This window comes from Salvelinus alpinus, chromosome 21 (genome assembly GCF_045679555.1).
Source record: "Salvelinus alpinus chromosome 21, SLU_Salpinus.1, whole genome shotgun sequence".
Lineage (NCBI taxonomy): Eukaryota > Metazoa > Chordata > Actinopteri > Salmoniformes > Salmonidae > Salvelinus > Salvelinus alpinus.
The window spans coordinates 35,311,340-35,332,303 of NC_092106.1; the positions used below are offsets into that span (position 1 = coordinate 35,311,340).

At 44.2% G+C, this 20,964-nt stretch overlaps 1 protein-coding gene across 5 annotated transcripts in view; it reads left to right on the plus strand.

The window, feature by feature from the left end:
- Positions 1 to 20,964, plus strand: part of LOC139548283 (roundabout homolog 2-like) — a 619,120-nt gene that overhangs the window by 521,880 nt on the left and 76,276 nt on the right. For all 5 annotated transcript variants that reach the window (XM_071357862.1, XM_071357861.1, XM_071357864.1 and 2 more), the window contains exons 8-13: positions 3,565 to 3,736; positions 8,507 to 8,712; positions 9,900 to 9,981; positions 10,596 to 10,761; positions 10,866 to 11,032; positions 12,582 to 12,703. In XM_071357862.1, coding sequence (XP_071213963.1) covers positions 3,565 to 3,736; positions 8,507 to 8,712; positions 9,900 to 9,981; positions 10,596 to 10,761; positions 10,866 to 11,032; positions 12,582 to 12,703 — 915 coding nt within the window. The remainder of the gene's footprint in view (positions 1 to 3,564; positions 3,737 to 8,506; positions 8,713 to 9,899; positions 9,982 to 10,595; positions 10,762 to 10,865; positions 11,033 to 12,581; positions 12,704 to 20,964) is intronic.

Here is a 20,964-nt window from a genome sequence, read left to right on the forward strand (position 1 = left end):
GCATGTGCACGCTCGCTCGCTCAAACACGCGCACACACACATACGCACGCGCTATCTCCCATCAGTTTCTCTGGCACACACATAACACACCAGATACACGTTTGTGTGGTCAGCGAGGAGGTAATCAGTTCCCATGACACTGTGCTGATAACAGAGATCCTACCCTCACACAGAGCAGATAGCCCTTCACATAGCTGGAGGTCCTCACAGTCCACACAACAACAACAGCAGTAATTAGGAGCCTGCCAGGACCCGTAGATGAACCAGGGATATGATGCAGCTCTGGCTGGGAGTCACACACGCACGCACACACACACACGCACACACGCGCACATGCACGCACACACACACACACACGCACACACACACACACACACACACTGAGCCTGAGGCCAGACAATTACAGCAAAGTGCCACTCAGAGATTGGAAAGGGGTGGAATACACATTTGCATGCAACACACTCACACCGATACCGAACACACAGGCACACTTGCTGAAACCTATTCTCAGCCCATTCTCACATCAAAGTAAGTGATGAATCCTATCTGACTCACTGCAACAGGGCATACGAGCATGTACATACAAAGATCAACATTCATTTACACCAGTATCCTCTCAGTAAATAGACTCCCATGTACTGGCACTGTGCCCCAGGTCTTTTACATTGATTTCACAATAGCCGAGTCACACCACTATGTTCCCTCTCTCTGTCTCTTGGTTTATTGATGCTTCATACATTTTCTATCCCCATCGCCCTCTCTAACTCTCTCTGTCTCTCTCTCTCTGTCTCTCTCTCTCGGTCTAACTCTCTCTGTCACTCTGTCTCTCTGTCTCTTTGTCTCTTTGTGTCTCTCTCTGTCTCTGTCTCTCTCTCTCTGTCTTTCTCTCTCTCTCTCTCTCTCTCTCTCTCTCTCTCTCTCTCTCTCTCTCTCTCTCTCTCTCTCTCTCACTTTCTCTTGCTCTCTGTCTCTCTGTCTCCGTCTCTCTCTCTCTCGCTCTCTCTCATCCCACTTTAAATAACATGTGAGGGTATTTATTAAAATACAAATTATAACAGTAAGTCATTAAGGAGAGTGACTGAGGGGGAACAGGGAGAGACTATGTGTAAACATAGCAGCCCCAGACCAATTATGAGGAGCAAAGCAGAATTTTTTTTATTTCACCTTTTTTTTAACCAGGTAGGCCAGTTGAGAACAAGTTCTCAGTTACAACTGCGACCTGGCCAAGGATAAAGCAAAGCAGTTTAACACATACAACAAAACAGAGTTACACATGGAATAAACAAACATACAGTCAATAATACAGTAGAAAGAAATATACAGTATTTGCAAATGAGGTAAGATAAGGGAGGTAAAGGCAATAAATAGGCCATGGTGGCGAAGTAATTACAATATACCAATTAAACACCGGAGTGATTGATGTGCAGAATATGAATGTGCAAGTAGAGATACTGGGGTGCAAAGGAGCAAGATAAAGAAGAAATACAGTATGGGGATGAGGTAGTTGGATGGGCTATATTACAGATGGGCTATGTACAGGTGCAGTGATCTGTGAGCTGCTCTGACAGCTGGTGCTTAAAGCTAGTGAGGGAGAATTCAGTGATTTTTGCAATTCGTTCCAATCATTGGCAGCAGAGAACTGGAAGGAAAGGCGGCCAAACGAGGAATTGGCTTAGGGGATGACTAGTGAGATATACCTGCTGGAGCGCGTGATATGGGTGGGTGCTTCTATGGTGACCAGTGAGCTGAGATAAGGCGGGGCTTTACCTAGCAGAGACTTGTAGATGACCTGGAGCCAGTGGGTTTGGCGACGAGTATGAAGCGAGGGCCAGCCACAATAGCGTATAGGTCGCAATGGTGGGTAGTATATGGGGCTTTGGTGACAAAATGGATGGCACTGTGATAGACTGCATCCAGTTTGCTGAGTAGAGTGTTGGAAGCTATTTTGTAAATGACATCTCCAAAGTCGAGGATCGGTAGGATGGTCAGTTTTACGAGGGTATGTTTGGCAACATGAGTGAAGGATGCTTTGTTGTGAAATAGGAAGCCGATTCTAGATTTTACAGTCTAACCAGACACCTAGGTATTTGTAGTTATCCACATATTCTAAGTCAGAACCATCCAGAGTAGTGATGCTGGATGGGCGGGCAAGTGCGGGTAGCGAACGGTTGAAGAGCATGCATTTAGTTTTACTTGCATTGAAGAGCAGTTAGAGGCAACGGAAGGAGAGTTGTATGGCATTGAAGCTCCTCTGGAAGTTAGTTAACACAGTGTCCAAAGAAGTATACAGCCAGAAGTGTACAGAATGGTGTCGTCTGCGTAGAGGTGAATCAGAGAATCAGCAGCAGCAAGAGCGACATCATTGATGTCTAAAGAGAAGCGAGTCGGCCCGAGAATTGAACCCTGTGGCACATAGAGACTGCCAGAGGTCCAGACAACAGAATGTTACAAGCTATCAAAGCAGAATGAAGCAAGGTATCAAAGCAGAATGAAACAAGCTATCAAAGCCTTGACCAGGAGTAGACAGAGAAACTTAGACCGTGTTCCCTCCCAGCTCTCAGACCGCGTTCCCTCCCAGCTCTCAGACCGTGTTCCCTCCCAGCTCTCAGACCGTGTTCCCTCCCAGCTCTCAGACCGTGTTCTCTCCCGCGTTCCCTCCCAGCTCTCAGACCGTGTTCCCTCCCAGCTCTCAGACCGTGTTCCCTCCCAGCTCTCAGACCGTGTTCCCTCCCAGCTCTCAGACCGTGTTCCCTCCCAGCTCTCAGACCGCGTTCCCTCCCAGCTCTCAGACCGCGTTCCCTCCCAGCTCTCAGACCGTGTTCCCTCCCAGCTCTCAGACCGCGTTCCCTCCCAGCTCTCAGACCGTGTTCCCTCCCAGCTCTCAGACCGTGTTCCCTCCCAACTCTCAGACCGTGTTCCCTCCCAGTTCTCAGACCGTGTTCCCTCCCAGCTCTCAGACCGTGTTCCCTCCCAGCTCTCAGACCGTGTTCCCTCCCAGCTCTCAGACCGTGTTCCCTCCCAGCTCTCAGACCGTGTTCCCTCCCAGCTCTCAGTCCGTGTTCCCTCCCAGCTCTCAGTCCGTGTTCCCTCCCAGCTCTCAGACCGCGTTCCCTCCCAGCTCTCAGACCGTGTTCCCTCCCAGCTCTCAGACCGTGTTCCCTCCCAGTTCTCAGACCGTGTTCCCTCCCAGCTCTCTGGAGCCTCTGGCATGGCTGACTTGGGGAATACATGCCGGCTATTATGTGTAACCATGCCATCAGATGTGACAGTTGTGTGTAATTCATTAACCTGGTGATGGATGGAATGGATATTTTAACTGTGTGTGTGTATGTGTGTGTGTGTGTGTGTGTGTGTGTGTGTGTGTGTGTGTGTGTGTGTGTGTGTGTGTGTGTGTGTGTGTGTGTGTGTGTGTGTGTGTGTGTGTGTGTGTGTGTGTGTGTGTGTGTGTGTGTGTGTCCAGATCAGAGTGATGAAGCTATGTGAGTGTTTGTCAGTTGGATGTGTTCCTGGCTGTAATGGGTCCATGTCCCTCTACTAATTGGCCTGCTTCCTCTCTTCCTGCAGAACCTACTGTTTCCCAACCAGCCCCAGCAGCCCAACAGTCGCTTCTCTGTGTCCTCCAGTGGAGACCTGACCATCTCGGCCGTGCAGCGGGCAGACGCAGGCTACTACATCTGCCAGGCCCTGACCGTGGCTGGCAGCATCCTCGCCAAGGCCCAACTGGAGGTCACAGATGGTGAGGCCTGCCGCATACCCACCCCGATGCCAAAACTCAACAACACCACCCATTAATGCAGTATGCATACACACTCTGCTATGCTATCAGCAGACGCAGACATCAATGCAGACACACACATACCTGTGCAGACACATAATTAACACAGACGCACACAGCCAGACGCACACAGCCAGACACACACAGCCTTCCCTGTACTCCAACTAGATAATACACATGCATGAATTAACAGTGAGGAAAGAGTTTTTCATTTGGAGTGAATTAACAGAGTGAATTAACAGAGCACAAGCCTTTCCCGGTTGACTCTCTAATGTGTATTTTGCCCTTGAGCGTCCCCATCCCCAAAAGTACTGTGGGAAATGTAGCGTAAAAGAAACCTCATTTTACCATGTACAGGAATTTTGTCTGAGAAATATCTACAAATTATACTTGCCCATGACCTTGCTTTTGCAATATTTCATTTTTGTAATATTTATTTTTTATTTTTACGACAGAATTGAATGAAAAACTTGTTCAAGTTTAGCTGGAGAGGGAGGACAGCATTGCCCTTGAGTCTCAGTATAATGATCAGCAGCATCTGACTGAGGGAGGCAGTGAGTCAAGGACTGAGTGATTGATTGAGTGAGTGACAGCAGTTAGTCTCCAGGATGACTTATGAGAGTCTGCTCAGTCCCACTGCCTCTAATCTGTTCTGCTGTGGAGATGGGAAGATAGATAGATGGCAGTTCAGACGCCTTGTGAAGGATCAGCCTGGAGAAAGAAGAAAAGCATGTCAGACACCATTTTGTAAGAGAAGGGGATTTTGAATTGTTGTGATCTCACTCCATGTTTCTTAGTATGCTTTTCTATGTCCCTAAAATTGGTTTTAGAGGACACATTACTAGAAGACACATTACTCGTCTCATGTTCTAGTGTTGAAATCAAATGTTATTTGTCACATACTGTACACATGTTTAGTAGATGTAGTAGATGTATTGGTACCCCCTGCATATCGCCTCGCTATTGCTACTGCTGCTCTTTAATTATTTGTTACTTTTATTTTTCTTGAAACTGCACTGTTGGTTAAGGGCTTGTAATTAAGCATTTCACTGTAAGAAGGTGTTGTATTCAGCGCATGTGACAAATAACATTTGATTTTATTTGATTGTGGGTGTAGCGAAATGCTCGTGTTTCTAGCTCCAACAGTGCAGTAATATCTAACTAGATTTACTGTGTATGTACTGTCTGTTGGAACACACACACATCCTGTATTCTAAGGGTGTGTGTTACTGTAATAGTAGTGAACGTGTCTGTCTATCTACGCCTCTGTGTAGGTATAGGGAGGTAAGGGAGTGTATGGCTGGACTGTGTAAGAGGAGGAACGTGTGAGGGAGTTGGGTGTTAGGCAGAGCTGAGGGAGGACAGGAGGAGTGGAGAAGGAAGGCTAGCTGGCTGTCTAGGGTGAGGTCATGGTCACTCCTGCTGCTGGGAGCAGGTGATTCAGTGTCCTGGGAGGCCAGCAGAGTAGCTGGGTTCAAGGAGATCGGTAATGAGAAATTCCTGATGCAAACAGTCAAGGCCACCCCCCCCCCCTTCCTCTCCTGCTCTCCTCCCCAGCCTCCATCACTTCATCACGCCACCCATCCACCATCCTCATCATCCCCTCCTTGCTGGACCAGAATAGCCAAACTCACCCAGGGTTTTATCATACTTTCCGTCATAATATCTTAACATGTAATGCTGTGGAGTCATTACTCAGAGCAGACGGAATCATTAAGACACATAACAGAACCCTTCCAGGTGTTTTTCAGTGTCTAAGCATTGGAACACATATGGCTCCATCTGAGCCAATAATGGCCATTAGAATCATGCCAAGTGATAACAGTGACAAGCAGATAACTCCCTCAGTGAGGTAATGGGGAAAGTAGACCTGACAGTGAGGCCTTATATGTACAGATAGGTCTGTTTTTAATGCTCTCTGGGTGCGGGTTAGACTCATGGTAATCCTGGTTGATGTATTTAACCACCAGCTTTTCGGATAAAAGCATTCCAGCGTGGTGGAAGAGGTTGGAATATTATCACTGAAATATAAATAAATGATGAATTCAGCAGGGCCCATATGGTGTAGATTCACATTCTCTCCATTTTTCTCTCAGCTAAAGATAACCGTGCCCTGGTTCTCTCAGCTAAAGATAATCATGCCATGGTTCTCTCAGCTGAAGATAATCATGCCATGGTTCTCTCAGCTAAAGATAATCATGCCATGGTTCTCTCAGCTAAAGATAATCATGCCATGGTTCTCTCAGCTAAAGATAATCATGCCATGGTTCTCTCAGCTAAAGATAATCATGCCATGGTTCTCTCAGCTGAAGATAATCATGCCATGGTTCTCTCAGCTAAAGATAATCATGCCATGGTTCTCTCAGCTAAAGATAATCCTGCCATGGTTCTCTCAGCTAAAGATAATCATGCCATGGTTCTCTCAGCTGAAGATAATCATGCCATGGTTCTCTCAGCTAAAGATAACCGTGCCATGGTTCTCTCAGCTAAAGATAATCATGCCATGGTTCTCTCAGCTAAAGATAATCATGCCATGGTTCTCTCAACTAAAGATAATCATGCCATGGTTCTCTCAGCTGAAGATAATCATGCCATGGTTCTCTCAGCTGAAGATAATCATGCCATGGTTCTCTCAGCTGAAGATAATCCTGCCATGGTTCTCTCAGCTAAAGATAATCATGCCATGGTACTCTCAGCTAAAGATAATCATGCCATGGTTCTCTCAGCTGAAGATAATCATGCCATGGTTCTCTCAGCTAAAGATAATCATGCCATGGTTCTCTCAGCTAAAGATAACCGTGCCATGGTTCTCTCAGCTAAAGATAACCGTGCCATGGTTCTCTCAGCTAAAGATAACCGTGCCATGGTTCTCTCAGCTAAAGATAATCATGCCATGGTTCTCTCAGCTGAAGATAATCATGCCATGGTTCTCTCAGCTAAAGATAATCATGCCATGGTTCTCTCAGCTAAAGATAATCATGCCATGGTTCTCTCAGCTAAAGATAATCATGCCATGGTTCTCTCAGCTGAAGATAATCATGCCATGGTTCTCTCAGCTAAAGATAATCGTGCCATGGTTCTCTCAGCTGAAGATAATCATGCCATGGTTCTCTCAGCTAAAGATAATCGTGCCATGGTTCTCTCAGCTGAAGATAATCATGCCATGGTTCTCTCAGCTAAAGATAATCATGCCATGGTTCTCTCAGCTAAAGATAATCATGCCATGGTTCTCTCAGCTAAAGATAATCATGCCATGGTTCTCTCAGTTAAAGATAATCATGCCATGGTTCTCTCAGCTAAAGATAATCATGCCATGGTTCTCTCAGCTAAAGATAATCATGCCATGGTTCTCTCAGCTGAAGATAATCATGCCATGGTTCTCTCAGCTGAAGATAATCATGCAATGGTTCTCTCAGCTGAAGATAATCATGCCATGGTTCTCTCAGCTGAAGATAATCATGCCATGGTTCTCTCAGCTAAAGATAATCATGCCATGGTTCTCTCAGCTGAAGATAATCATGCCATGGTTCTCTCAGCTGAAGATAATCATGCCATGGTTCTCTCAGCTAAAGATAATGGTTCATGCCATGGTTCTGCCATTCCAAGGCAAGTATGTTTCTTCCATCCCTCCTTCTGACTTCCCTGCAGGAGAGAAAGTGAAAGAAGGAGATAGTAAAGAGAAAGAGGAAGAGAGAGAGAGAGGGTGTGATGTGTTGAAAGGTTAGCGAAGTTGACTGTCTAATTAGCCCCTGTAGGTCTGACATCATTAATCCTACCTGTTAGTTAATGTGTGCTGTGTGATGCCAGGGGACTCAACAGTATTGACCACAGCTGACACAGAAACTGCCAGGGCACGGTAACTGTAACTCACAGATACAGCACCTTTGACATGTACACTATTTCACAGTACCACCCACAGACATTCTCCCACACATTACAAAAGCATATGTTCATCCAAACAGCATTGAACATTAGCATTGATATAAACAAAACAAAACAAATTATTTTATTTTCTTCACGGTGGTTTTGTTACTTTATTGCATTCTGACTGATTTGGATAATTTCCGTGGGGTGCTACTCTCTGGGGAGTGAAATGTTTGTTTCAGTTCTGGGGGCCAGTGAGGCCTCTGATAGTGTGCCCCACTGAACATGATGGAGTATTTATCTGAACCACCCTGAGTCAACAGGCAGTGCCTTTGCCACTGTACGCCACCACAGACTCCTGGGTGAGGTGTAAATGTAAGGCTATTCAGTCTGTAACTGAAAAATCAGTTCCAGCTCCCAGCCACATCAATAGACAGTCTGGAAAACAATACTCAGCAATTCTTTCTCCGCTTCCTGGAAGCATAGTCAGGGCGTCGTCATTGTCCTGTGGTGGAATTACAAGACCTGCTGAGAAAATAGGACAGCTTTATGATACCGTTACCACATCCTTTCATTTTATCATAAATCCATTCAAAAGCTTACAGATGTAGGATCTTAAATTGATCCCCCTGTTGCAGGATCATTTTCCTGTGCAGGAAATGTTTTACTTGTAGTGTATTTGAGTTTCAAAAATACTTCAGAGGTTTGTTATTTCCACTTTGAAATGTCAGATTTTTATGAAAAACCCTTACAAAAATGTTATAATCCACATAATAATTGACATTATCTGCTGCTGCAGAATTGTTTTCCTGCTGTATCAAACGGGCTCTCTGTCTCTCTAACTCTCTGTCTCTCACCTTATCCCAGTGCTGACAGACAGGCCGCCGCCCATAATCCGTCAAGGTCCGTCCAATCAGACGCTGCGAGTGGACAGCGTGGCCCTGCTAAAGTGTCAGGCGTCAGGAGACCCCATCCCCTCCATCAGCTGGCTGAAGGACGGGGTCAGTCTGCTGGGGAAGGATCCCCGCATGTCCCTGCAGGAGCTGGGCAGCCTCCAGATGAGGAGCCTCAGGGTGAGAACCACTGGAGCCACAGCCTGGTCCACTCATAAAGAGAATCAAATCAAATAGAATTTTATTGGTCACACACATGGTTAGCAGATGTTAAAGCGAGTAGCGAAATGCTTGTGCTTCTAGTTCCGACAGTGCTAGAACTACACACACACTAGTAATGGGGTTCATATGATGAGGGCTGTAAATATACTATTGTGTAAATCCTTGTCTGCAGCCTTCGTTCTCTACCTCCCTGTTTCCATCCATTCCCCTTAATGGATCTCTGTCTGGGACTCTGTCTCCTCTCTCTCCCCTCTGGGTGTGTCACATGCTTAGGCATGCATGAGCGTGATGTGAGGAATCATATTGCTTTAAAGAGATTAATGGGCAGTATTGATTTTAATAAATTGTTTGATACTATCACTTAGTGACACGGCGGCTCTTACAAGACTCTGCTGTAGAGGGCTGGACAGGTTCCAGCTGCAGGGGTGAACAGTTAAACAACACACATCACATACACACACACACACAAACGTACAACATTTAGGGTAGATTGAATTAAAAGTCCTCACATCCTCCTTTCCCCACTCCGAGGCCTCTGTGGAATATCCATTAAGCTTGACAAAGTTGCCGACCACTGACATTTTATTTAATAAATGGAGGGAAGGCGCAGAGACAAAAACCAACAAACAACTAACATTCTAGAGAGAGCGGGATGGAGAGACAAGCCAGCTGTCATCGGTCCAGGGGGCTTCAGTGGCCCACCCTAAATGAATTAGCCAGCCTTTGTTGCGGTTGGTGGGGTGGTGGGGGGACAGCGGGGACAGGGGCGATAGCGGAAGGGGGGTAAAGTGGTGGAGGGGGGTGAGGAGAAAATGGAATTCATTAGGAAATTTGCGTCAGCACTTTGAGGCACTCACAATGACACACAAATCAAATCAAACTTTATTTGTCACATGCCCCGAATACAACAAGTGTAGACCTTACCGTGAAATGCTTACTTACAAGCCCTTAACCAACAGTGCATTTCAAGAAGAGTTAAGAATCACTGTTGTGACCCTTCACATGACACACTGTTGTGACCTCAGGGAAGGACCCCTCACATGACACACTGTTGTGACCTCAGGGATGGTCCCATCACATGACACACTGTTGTGACCTCAGGGATGGTCCCATCACATGTTCTATGTTTATCCGTTCTACACTAGCTTTCTGACTCTGGGATCTACACCTGTGTGGCTGCCAGCTCCAGTGGCGAGACATCATGGAGCGCCTTCCTGGAGGTCAAAGGTATGGCACAGTGAACATGTCTTCACCTAGTTTTGTAGTAAACACAAATACATGCTCATTATACCATACATACAGTATTCCATTCTGGGAATAGTTATTTATCCATTCCTCTTCATCCTCCCATTTAACAATAGTATCACGTTTCAGGGAAGACCCAGATTCAGACAATGTCGAAGTAACACAAGTTTATTACTAGAACAAGGGGCAGGCAAAACGACAGCTCAAGGGAAGACAGAGGTCAGTGCTCCAGATCAGAGTCCAAAAGGTACAGAGCGGCAAGCAGTCTCAGGGTCAGGGCAAGCAGAGGTCAATAATCCAGGGTGGTGTGACAAGGTACAGAAACGGCAGGCAGTCTCAGGTTCAGGGCAGTTAGAATGGTCAAAACTGGTAAAACTACAAAACAGGAACTAGAAACAGACAGGAGCAAGGGGGAAAACGCTGGTAGGCTTGACGAACACAACAAACTGGCAACAGACAAACAGAGAACACATGTATAAATACACTGGGGATAATGGGGAAGATCGGCGACACCTGGAAGGGGGTGGAGAAAAGCACATAGACAGTTGAAACAGATCAGGGTGTGACAAATAGTTACTGGTCTCTTTCTCCTCCAGACCAAGCTGGGGTGATGGTCATTAAGAACCGTGATGACAACGAGCTCCTTGGCCCTCCCTCCAAACCCGACGTCACTGACGTCACCAAGAACAGCGTCTCGTTGTCCTGGCATCCCGGCCTGACTGGGGCCACGCCCATCTCCTCTTTTGTCATCGAAGCCTTCAGGTTAGTTATGAAGAACCGGAGTGATATCCTTTCTTCCCTTTTGTATTGCTTCTTAATTATTGTGGTAGCACATTTGTGATATCCTTTTCATTGTCCCATTGCAGCCAGTCGGTGAGCAACAGTTGGCAGACGGTTGCGGACCACGTGAAGACCACACAGTACACGGTCAAAGGCCTGCGCCCCAACACCATCTACCTGTTCATGGTGCGGGCGGTCAACAGCCAGGGCCTCAGTGATCCCAGCCCCATGTCAGAGCCCGTCAGGACACAAGGTATGGGCCTTATACTCAGATAGAACTTTAAAGATTCTGGTAATAATTTTCCCTATCATAACATTTCTAATTTAGCCTCCCCTTCACATTGACTGCTGCAGCTTTCGATAGGGAAAAGGTCATCGTGTTCCAGTTAGATAGTTATCAGGGCCTCTCAGCACGGTACTGTGCGGGCTGAACAGTAACAGTTCTACCGAGATAGCCACCGCAACAACTTCCAGAGGTCAAACTATCCATCTCAGCTCTGCTCATTAAGGCTACAGTCAGGCAATTATGTAAAATAAGCATGTCTACTTTTGGAAGGCCTAAGTGAGTTAGCGCTATCCCTGCTATGTTAATGATCATAACTGGAGAAAATGACTGCCTCCAAACTCAAAGAAGATTCAATTAAGGTGCCGTATAGACCTCAGTCTTCTTATTACATTTATTTGATAAGTCCAGTCCACCGCAATACCCCTGCAACCTTTCGGTTAACATTGTCCAATCGCAGGCCACTATTAGCTTGTGCATGGAGAGAGGGAGTCCATTTGAATAGCAGTACATCTCTCTTTATTTGCTGTTGGCTTCGTTTTGATGCACAGAGATGGTTATTGGCAATGGCAGTCAGTGAAGATGAATTGATGTCTGCTTAACTGCGTTTGGCCTGTCGTCCTCTATTACGACTCTGTGATTCATGACTTTATTGGCTGTTTTGAAATACTGTTTCCTCTTGTGAATAATGTTCTGTATTCTGCCCATCTATTTCCCCTCAGTAAATAGGACCAAAATATGTCAGTTGCCATGATTGTGTATTTTCTTTGACCACACTGAATCTGCATTTCACTGGGGGTTTTGATTGGCTTTTAACTGAAAACACATGCAAGTGTGAATGAAATGCGACCTGTGTAGTCTCATAGTGTCATTCATTCGTGTGTTCAGAGTTCACTCGTTGATGTGGTAGTTGTTCTCTGGCTGGGCCTCAGTAAGAGCAGAGAGGAGAAGGGATCTTAAGTTATCTCTTTCTTTTCTCAAACCCAAAAGAGTTCTTTATTAAAACTGAAATGAGGTCATTCTAATGCAGATGAAGTTGCTTCTTTTCAAATGAAGTCTTGATCATAGACTGTCGACTCCTTTGTGGAGTCTGATTGGTCTATTCATCCGTTCTCTCAACAAAACCTCTTATGATTGACTTGGCCTCATTGTAAGGAATGGAGGGAACCGTGGCTTTGAAAACTGAGTAGGAGAACTGAAAGTAATCTATCTTTCTTTCTATCTCTCTCTTTTTCTTTCTCTCTATTTCTCTCTTCCACACATTCTCTTTCTCTCTCTCTCTCTCTCTCTCTCTCTCTCTCTCTCTCTCTCTCTCTCTCTCTCTCTCTCTCTCTCTCTCTCTCTCTCTCTCTCTCTCTCTCTCTCATCCTCTCTCTCTCATCCTCTCTCTCTCTCTCTCTCTCTCTCTCTCTCTCTCTCTCTCTCTCTCTCTCTCTCTCTCTCTCTCTCTCTCTCTCTCTATCTCTCTCTCTCTCTCTCTCCCCCCTCTCTCTCTCTCTTTCTCTCTTTCTCTCCACAGACATCAGTCCTCCAGCCCAGGGGGTGGACCACAGACATGTACAGAAGGAGCTGGGGGAGGTCATAGTTCGTCTTCACAACCCGGTCGTCTTGAGCCCCACCACCATTCAGGTCACCTGGACGGTAAGTGTCACACTGTGATTGGTCTTTAATGAGTCTGATGTGAAGGATATAATGCTGCTCCCAGACAAGGCCCAAATCCCCGTCATTCACATGAAGAAAATAAGGAAAAACAGGGGAGGAGATCAGGGTGCCTTGTGAGAATTCATCATTAGCGAGTGGGTAACCCGCCTCTACCATTCGTTCTATTGGCCAACGTGAAATCACTGGAGAATACATTTACATTTAAGTCATTTAGCAGACGCTCTTATCCAGAGCGACTTACAAATTGGTGAATTCACCTTATGATATCCAGTGGAACAACCACTTTACAATAGTGCATCTAACTCTTTTAAGGGGGGGGGGGGGTTAGAAGGATTACTGTATCCTATCCTAGGTATTCCTTAAAGAGGTGGGGTTTCAGGTGTCTCCGGAAGGTGGTGATTGACTCCGCTGACCTGGCGTCGTGAGGGAGTTTGTTCCACCATTGGGGTGCCAGAGCAGCGAACAGTTTTGACTGGGCTGAGCGGGAACTGTACTTCCTCAGAGGTAGGGAGGCGAGCAGGCCAGAGGTGGATGAACGCAGTGCCCTTGTTTGGGTGTAGGGCCTGATCAGAGCCTGGAAGTTAGACTGGATGAGCTCCGTTCAAGACTCTCTACCAATGGGACATTAAAAACTATAATATCTTATGTTTCACCAAGTTGTGGCTGAACGACGACACGGATAATAAACAGGTGGCTGGCATTTTCCGTGCATTGGCAGGACAGAACAACTACATTCGGTAAGACAAGGGGTGGTGGTGAGTGTCTATTTGTCAATAACAGCTGGTGTGTGATGTCTAATATTAAGGTAGTCTCGAGGTATTGCTCGTCTGAGGGATGAGTACCTCATGATAAGCTGTAGACCACACTATCTACCAAGAGAGTTTTCATCTATATTTTTCATAGCTATTGTTGTGACGTGACTATAATTAATGTGATGACTGCTATTCATCGAATAATTACCTCCTACGTTTAATTATTACTAGATTAAATTAATCATGTAACAATTAATTCCTTAGGAATCTGGGGCACCATGGGAAAAGTTTGTTTAATGAGTTACCATTTCCCAAATTAACTCAAGAATATATAGATATCATACCAGTCACTAATTAATCATTTCCTCATATCAGTCTCATTCTGAATGTCGTAGACTCCGTAAATCTGCACAAACCCGGCTCTCATTGATCATTCCGTACGACACAATGTGATTAGATTTATTTATTTACTAACAAGCTAAATGATAATATAAGATACACATACACACACACGGTATAGGTTATTGATTAGAAACTTAATACGATGACAACAGGTCCCTAGTGAACCAACACAATATGACACGTGTTACACAAGATGGAGTTTTAAATAGAGAGAGAGAGCGAGAGAGAGAGAAACAACACTTGGATACATTTGTAAACAACGCTTAGTTTAGCCCTATTACCTTGCCCCGAAATGCCGCTCTTATGGGTAAGAAGTGTAATGCATGTATTTACATGTTGAAGGTCTCCGTTGGGTATCTCTGTGGGGTATCTCTGTTGGGCCCAGGCCTTCGTGGGCCGAGTTCCGCTTAGTGAGAGAGATCCGACGTAGGCCTTGTTCTTTGGATGACCATCTCCTTCGTTCTCGGGTGTAAGTCTCTGATTGTCCACAAGATGTCACAATGTCCTTTCTCTTAGTTGTCTGTTTCCTTGTACTCGTTCTGGCAGAGTGGTCTTCTGAGGATGGCTAATCAACTGTGTAGGTGATCCTAGCGTGGGGATGAAAGCAGTGTAGACGAACGATAACTTGAAAAGAATAACCAGATTGTCTTGCTTGAATTCACCTTCTTAGATACAGTACTTAGAAATGCTACTCAACCATAGCATTGATTGTTAAGAGGTTCCTTTGTCTTCTTCAACCTCGTGTTGCGTTATTGGGTTCACGACTATCCGTAGACCTTGGCTGCAGCTCGTGGTCATCCTAGTCTGATATGTTAATTCTTAACATTCTTAATTCAAATGCTTTATACCCTCAGGTAGAAAGGGGACATTTCTGTCTTGCTGACACGCTCCCTGGGTTCCCTGGGGTGTAGCTAGTTACGAAGCAAGGTATCAACATTTACAATGGTCTAGTTAGATAACTAAAATCACAGTCTTATCATCACAAAAACATTCTCTTTATCTGTATATTTTCTACACAACGTAAAGTATTTGGATCCTCACAGTAGAGTCATGTTACTATCTATTTACCACCACCGTTTACCACCATTTGGAAAATCTGACCATAATTCTATCCTCCTGATTCCTGCTTACAAGCAAAAACTAAAGCAGGAAGTACCAGTGACTCCCTCAATACAGAAGTGGTCAGTTGACGCAGATGCTATGCTACAGCAATGTTTTGCTGTCACAGACTGGAATATGTTCTGGGATTCATCCAATGGCATTGAGGAGTATACAACCTCAGTCATCGGCTTCATCATTAATTACATCAACGACGTCGTCCCCACTCCCCACAGTGACCATACGTACATATCACAACCAGAAGCCATGGATTACAGGCAACATCCGCACTGAGCTAATGGCTAGAGCTGCCGCTTTCAAGTAGTGGTACATTAATCCGGACGCTTATAAGAAAAGAAGATCAAGAAGATGGAAGATCAAACCGGAAAAATATTCAATACAGGAATTGCAAACTATTACCGACTACAAAGGGAAACCATGCCTGAAGTAACACTGAAGCATGCATGAGTGCACAGGCTGTTCCGGACGACTGTGTGATCACGCCCTCCATAGCCGATGTGAGCAAGACCTTTAAACAGGTCAACATTCACAAGGCCACAGGGCCAGGCGGATTACCAGGACATGCACTCAGAGCATGCGCGGACCAACCGGCAAGAGTCTTCACTGACATTTTCAACCTCATGACTGTTGGGTCGACAGTTTCATTATTGCAATAATTAATCGATATTGAATAAAGATGATTGTTTGCAGAAATGACAAAGTCTCTCTCACTTGAATAGAATATATAATGATAATGATAAAACAGAGACCTTATATAGGACTTAAAAATGCTAAGTTGTTTGTTCTAAACTCTTCCAGGCTATCTCTATCTCGGGTCACACACACCACATATTGTCTATGGAATGCCAGCTTTAGGTAATTATCACCAAGTCATTGTCAGCCCAAGCTATCTAGCAAAACCCATTTCCTTGACCCTACGCCCAGACTAACTTCTGGAAGATAGAGTGGAAACCATCTCTTTACAGAAACAGAATTAAACAGAACAGAAACTCCTTAACAACTTCTACCCCCAAACCATAAGACTGCTGAACTATTAATCAAATGGCCACCTAGATTATTTACATTGACACGCCCCACCCCTTTGTTTTTACACTGTTGCTACTAGCTGTTTATTATCTATGCATAGTCACTTTACCCCTACCTATAGTACATGTAACAATTACCTCGACGAACCTGTACCCCCACACATTGACTTGGTACAGGTACCCCTTGTATATAGCCCCATTATTGTTTATTTAGTAAATATTTTCTTAACTCTATTTTCTTAAAACTGCATGGTTGGTTAACTTCTCTGCGCTACGGATCCTTTAGCGGGATCATTTTCCTAAACAACCGCTGAATTTCAGGGCGCAAAATATTACTAAAAATATTTATAATCATGCAATCACAAGTGAAATATACCAAAACATAGCTTAGCTTGTTGTTAATCCACCTATCGTGTCAGATTTTGAAAATATGCTTTGCAGCGAAAACAATCCAAGCTTTTGTGAGTGTATCAATCAATGCTACAACAGCTAGCCCCAAATTAGCATGGTCACGCTTACCTTTGATAATCTTCGGATGTTTGCACTCACGAGACTCCCAGTTACACAATAAATGTTATTTTTGTTCGATAAATATTACTTTTATAACAAAAAAACGCCATTTGGGTTGCGCGTTATGTTCAGAAAACCAAAGCCTCGTTCCGTTCGACGAAAATTCCAAAAAGTATCCGTAATGGTCGTAGAAACATGTCAAATGTTTTTATAATCAATCCTCAGGTTGTTTTTAACAAACATAATCGATAATATTTCAACCGGACCGTAGCCTATTCAATAAGAGAGAAAAAGAAAATGGAGAGCTACCCCTCTCGCGCACAGGAGCTAATCAGAGGACACCTGACTACTTTTGAAAAATCTCGCTAATTTTTCCAAATAAAAGCCTGAAACTATATCTAAAGCCTGGTCACAGCCTGAGGAAGCTATTGGAAAAGGAATCTGGTTGATACCCCTTTAAATGGAAGAAAGACGGGCCAGGAAACACAGATTAAAAATAAAATAAATCACTTCTGGGTTATATTGTCTCAGGTTTTTGCCTGCAGAATCAGTTTTGTTATACTCACAGACAATATTTTGACAGTTTTGGTAACTTTGGAGTGTTTTCTATCCTAATCTGTAAATTATATGCATATTCTACGATCTGGACCTGAGAAATAGTCCGTTTACCTTGGGAACGTTATTTAAAAAAATATAAAAAATCTGACCCCTAGCCTCAAGAGGTTAACTTCGGGGTAGGGCGTGTATTCGGAAGTTTGGATGACTGAGGTGCCCAAAGTAAACTGCCTGTTACTCAGGCCCAGAAACTAGGATATGCATACAATTGGTAGTATTGCATAGAAAACACTCTAAAGTTTCCATAACTTAAAATAATGTCTGGGAGTATAACAGAACTGATATAGCAGGCGAAACCCAGGGGAGAATCCATCTGGGATTTCTTTTTTTTAAGCTCACCACTCATTATAATGGCTGTCTATGGGAAAATCAAAGGAATACCTCCCAGATTGCAGTTCCTAGGGCTTCCAGTAGATGTCAACAGTCTTTAGAAAGAGTTTCAGGCTTGTTATTTGAAGAATTTGCTAGAATTTGAAGAACTTTATCGAACAAAACGACCATTTGTGATGTAGCTGGGACCCTTTGGATTGCAAACAGAGGAAGATCTTCAAAGGTAAGTGATTTATTTTATCGCTATTTCTTTCTTTCGTGACGCCTCTGCTTGTTTGGAAAATGTTTGTAATGCTTTTGTATGCAGGGCGCTGTCCTCAGATAATCGCATGGATGCTATCGTCGTGAAGCATTTTTGAAATCTGACAAAGCGGCTGGATTAACAAGAAGTTAAGCTTTTAACTGATGTATAACACTTGTATTTTCATGATTGTTTAATGTTACGAATTTTGTATTTTGAATTTTGCGCTCTGCAATTTCACCGGATGTTGGCCAGGTGTCCCACCTACCCCAAAGAGGTTAAGGGATTGTAAATAAGCATTTCATGGTAAGATTGTATTTGGTGCATGTGACAATCCACCTGTCTGTCACAGACATAACTATTCAGCAGACTTTGCACTTAGTTACTGCTATTCAGCTCTGCCAGGTGTCTGTATGTTTCTTTATTTTGTCATATAAGATTAAATATGGGAAATCAATTTCAATTTACACCAACCTCATTCTCAAACAGTGTCTGAAGCTGTCCAGCTCTGGGCTGTTTTATGTCTTTGATTTTACAACCTTGAGTCCTAAAGTCATTAGAGTTGATATAAAGGGGATGATGATTCTTTGAAGCTGGCAATGTGTTCCTCAGGGCTCCTATTGGTGTTTTCATGTAAGGAAATACGAGTCAAATAAATCCTACGTTTTAAGTAAGTGAACATCAAACAGTTGATAAATGGTTTCTTACAGCTGCAGCGAACATCAAACAGTTGATAAATGGTTTCTTTCAGCTGCAGCGAACATCAAACAGTTGATAAATGGTTTCTTACAGCTGCAGCGAACATCAAACAGTTGATAAATGGTTTCTTTCAGCTGCAGCGAACATCAAACAGTTGATAAATGGTTTCTTTCAGCTGCAGCGAACATCAAACAGTTGATAAATGGTTTCTTTCAGCTGCAGCGAACATCAAACAGTTGACAAATGGTTTCTTTCAGCTGCAGCGAACATCAAACAGTTGACAAATGGTTTCTTTCAGCTGCAGCGAACATCAAACAGTTGATAAATGGTTTCTTACAGCTGCAGCGAACATCAAACAGTTGATAAATGGTTTCTTTCAGCTGCAGCGAACATCAAACAGTTGATAAATGGTTTCTTACAGCTGCAGCGAACATCAAACAGTTGATAAATGGTTTCTTACAGCTGCAGCGAACATCGAACAGTTGATAAATGGTTTCTTACAGCTGCAGCGAACATCAAACAGTTGATAAATGGTTTCTTACAGCTGCAGCGAACATCAAACAGTTGATAAATGGTTTCTTACAGCTGCAGCGAACATCAAACAGTTGATAAATGGTTTCTTTCAGCTGCAGCGAACATCAAACAGTTGATAAATGGTTTCTTACAGCTGCAGCGAACATCAAACAGTTGACAAATGGTTTCTTACAGCTGCAGCGAACATCAAACAGTTGACAAATGGTTTCTTACAGCTGCAGCGAACATCAAACAGTTGACAAATGGTTTCTTTCAGCTGCAGCGAACATCAAAAGAGGTGTCAGGGACATCTGGTCTCATCTATCTTACATCTATCTTCGGTTCATTTTGAATTAAGACAAAGGCTTTGTATAGAAACAAGTACATTGACATGAATTGTGTATATTTGGCATGTTTGCGGTCTTCCCTCTCTGGAATGTAGCTCAAACCAGCTTACCTACCAACCTCTCCCCGACACACACCTGCTCCCCAACACACACACACACACACACACATACACACTCACTCACTCACTCACTCACTCACTCACTCACTCACTCACTCACTCACTCACTCACTCACTCACTCACTCTTTCACTCACTCACTCACTCACTCACTCACTCACTCACTCACTCACTCACATACACACACAAACACATACACATACACACCCATTGCACCGTCTGTCTGTGTCTACCCCACCATAAGGACGGACATGTGCCAGAGAGATACTGTTTAATTAATTTAGAAACACGACTTGGACTGAGGCTGTATCATTGAGAGAAATCATGCCACTTACAGTACGAGGGTATGCAGCAGTAGTAACTTACAGTATGAGGGTATGCAGCAGTAGTAACTTACAGTACGAGGGTATGCAGCAGTAGTAACTTACAGTATGAGGGTATGCAGCAGTAGTAACTTACAGTACGAGGGTATGCAGCAGTAGTAACTTACAGTACGAGGGTATGCAGCAGTAGTAACTTACAGTACGAGGGTATGCAGCAGTTTTAACTTACAGTCAGTCTATTTCTACATTAGACCATGACATTTAAACATGCACTCTCTTCTTCTTACTGAAGGGTGACTTTATTTGCACATTCTTCTTCCGTCCTGTGTTAACTAGCCACGGTTGTTCCATTCCACAGTAAATCAGTCAGTAGATGGTATTTATGATGTCATTGGGTGACACTGGGGTGGCTGCTTTCATTTCTAAATGAACCACTTTAGCAGTTTTCCCTGTGACATGTTTATTGACACCCCATAATAAGCTCTCACCCCCCAGACTAAAAGGCTAATTCAATACTTAAACATTGCTTTATGAGTGTGTGTACAATCAACACAGAACACCGCCACCGAATCAATCAGGGCCCATTCAGTAAACGTAGTGCGGCCTCGGATAGGCTTTTATACTCCCAAATCATTCCATTATTGAAAGTTACACACTACGCTATCCCAGAGTCCATTCTGATTATTTACTCCGGCTACACAAGCTGAAACAGCTGGTTAATATCCCACTTGAAAGGCCCGCTCACTTCTCCCACTGTTAACCAGCCATTACTGGGAGTTATGCCCCCTCCTCCTCATTAGAAATTCAACTTTTCTCTCTCTGGCTAAATGGGCCCAAGTTTAGAACCAAGGCCCCTTATCGACTGGGAGAGCACCATCGCACCTCTGGGCTCCCTGTCTCCTCAATTGGACACAATTGTCTTTATTGTCCCTGGTTTGTATTCTGTGTTCTCCCAGAGTTCCTCTGGGTTGGACGACAATCACCGACCAATCATTTCACACTCACACGTTTGTTCTTGGCCTTGTGGGACCCTGCCTTAGGTTTCACTAGTTAGTATTTACAATACAAGCGAGACATGCATATGTATGACTTTGCTGTGCTCCTGAAAGCCTTTTTATGCAGGACCTGGGTGCTGTGTGCTCAGTGTGCTGAGAGAGAGGGATCTCTCTCCTCTGCTCTCTCTCTCTCTCTTCTCTGCTCTGTCTCGCTTTCTCTTTCTCTCTCTCTCTCCTATCCTCTGCTCTCT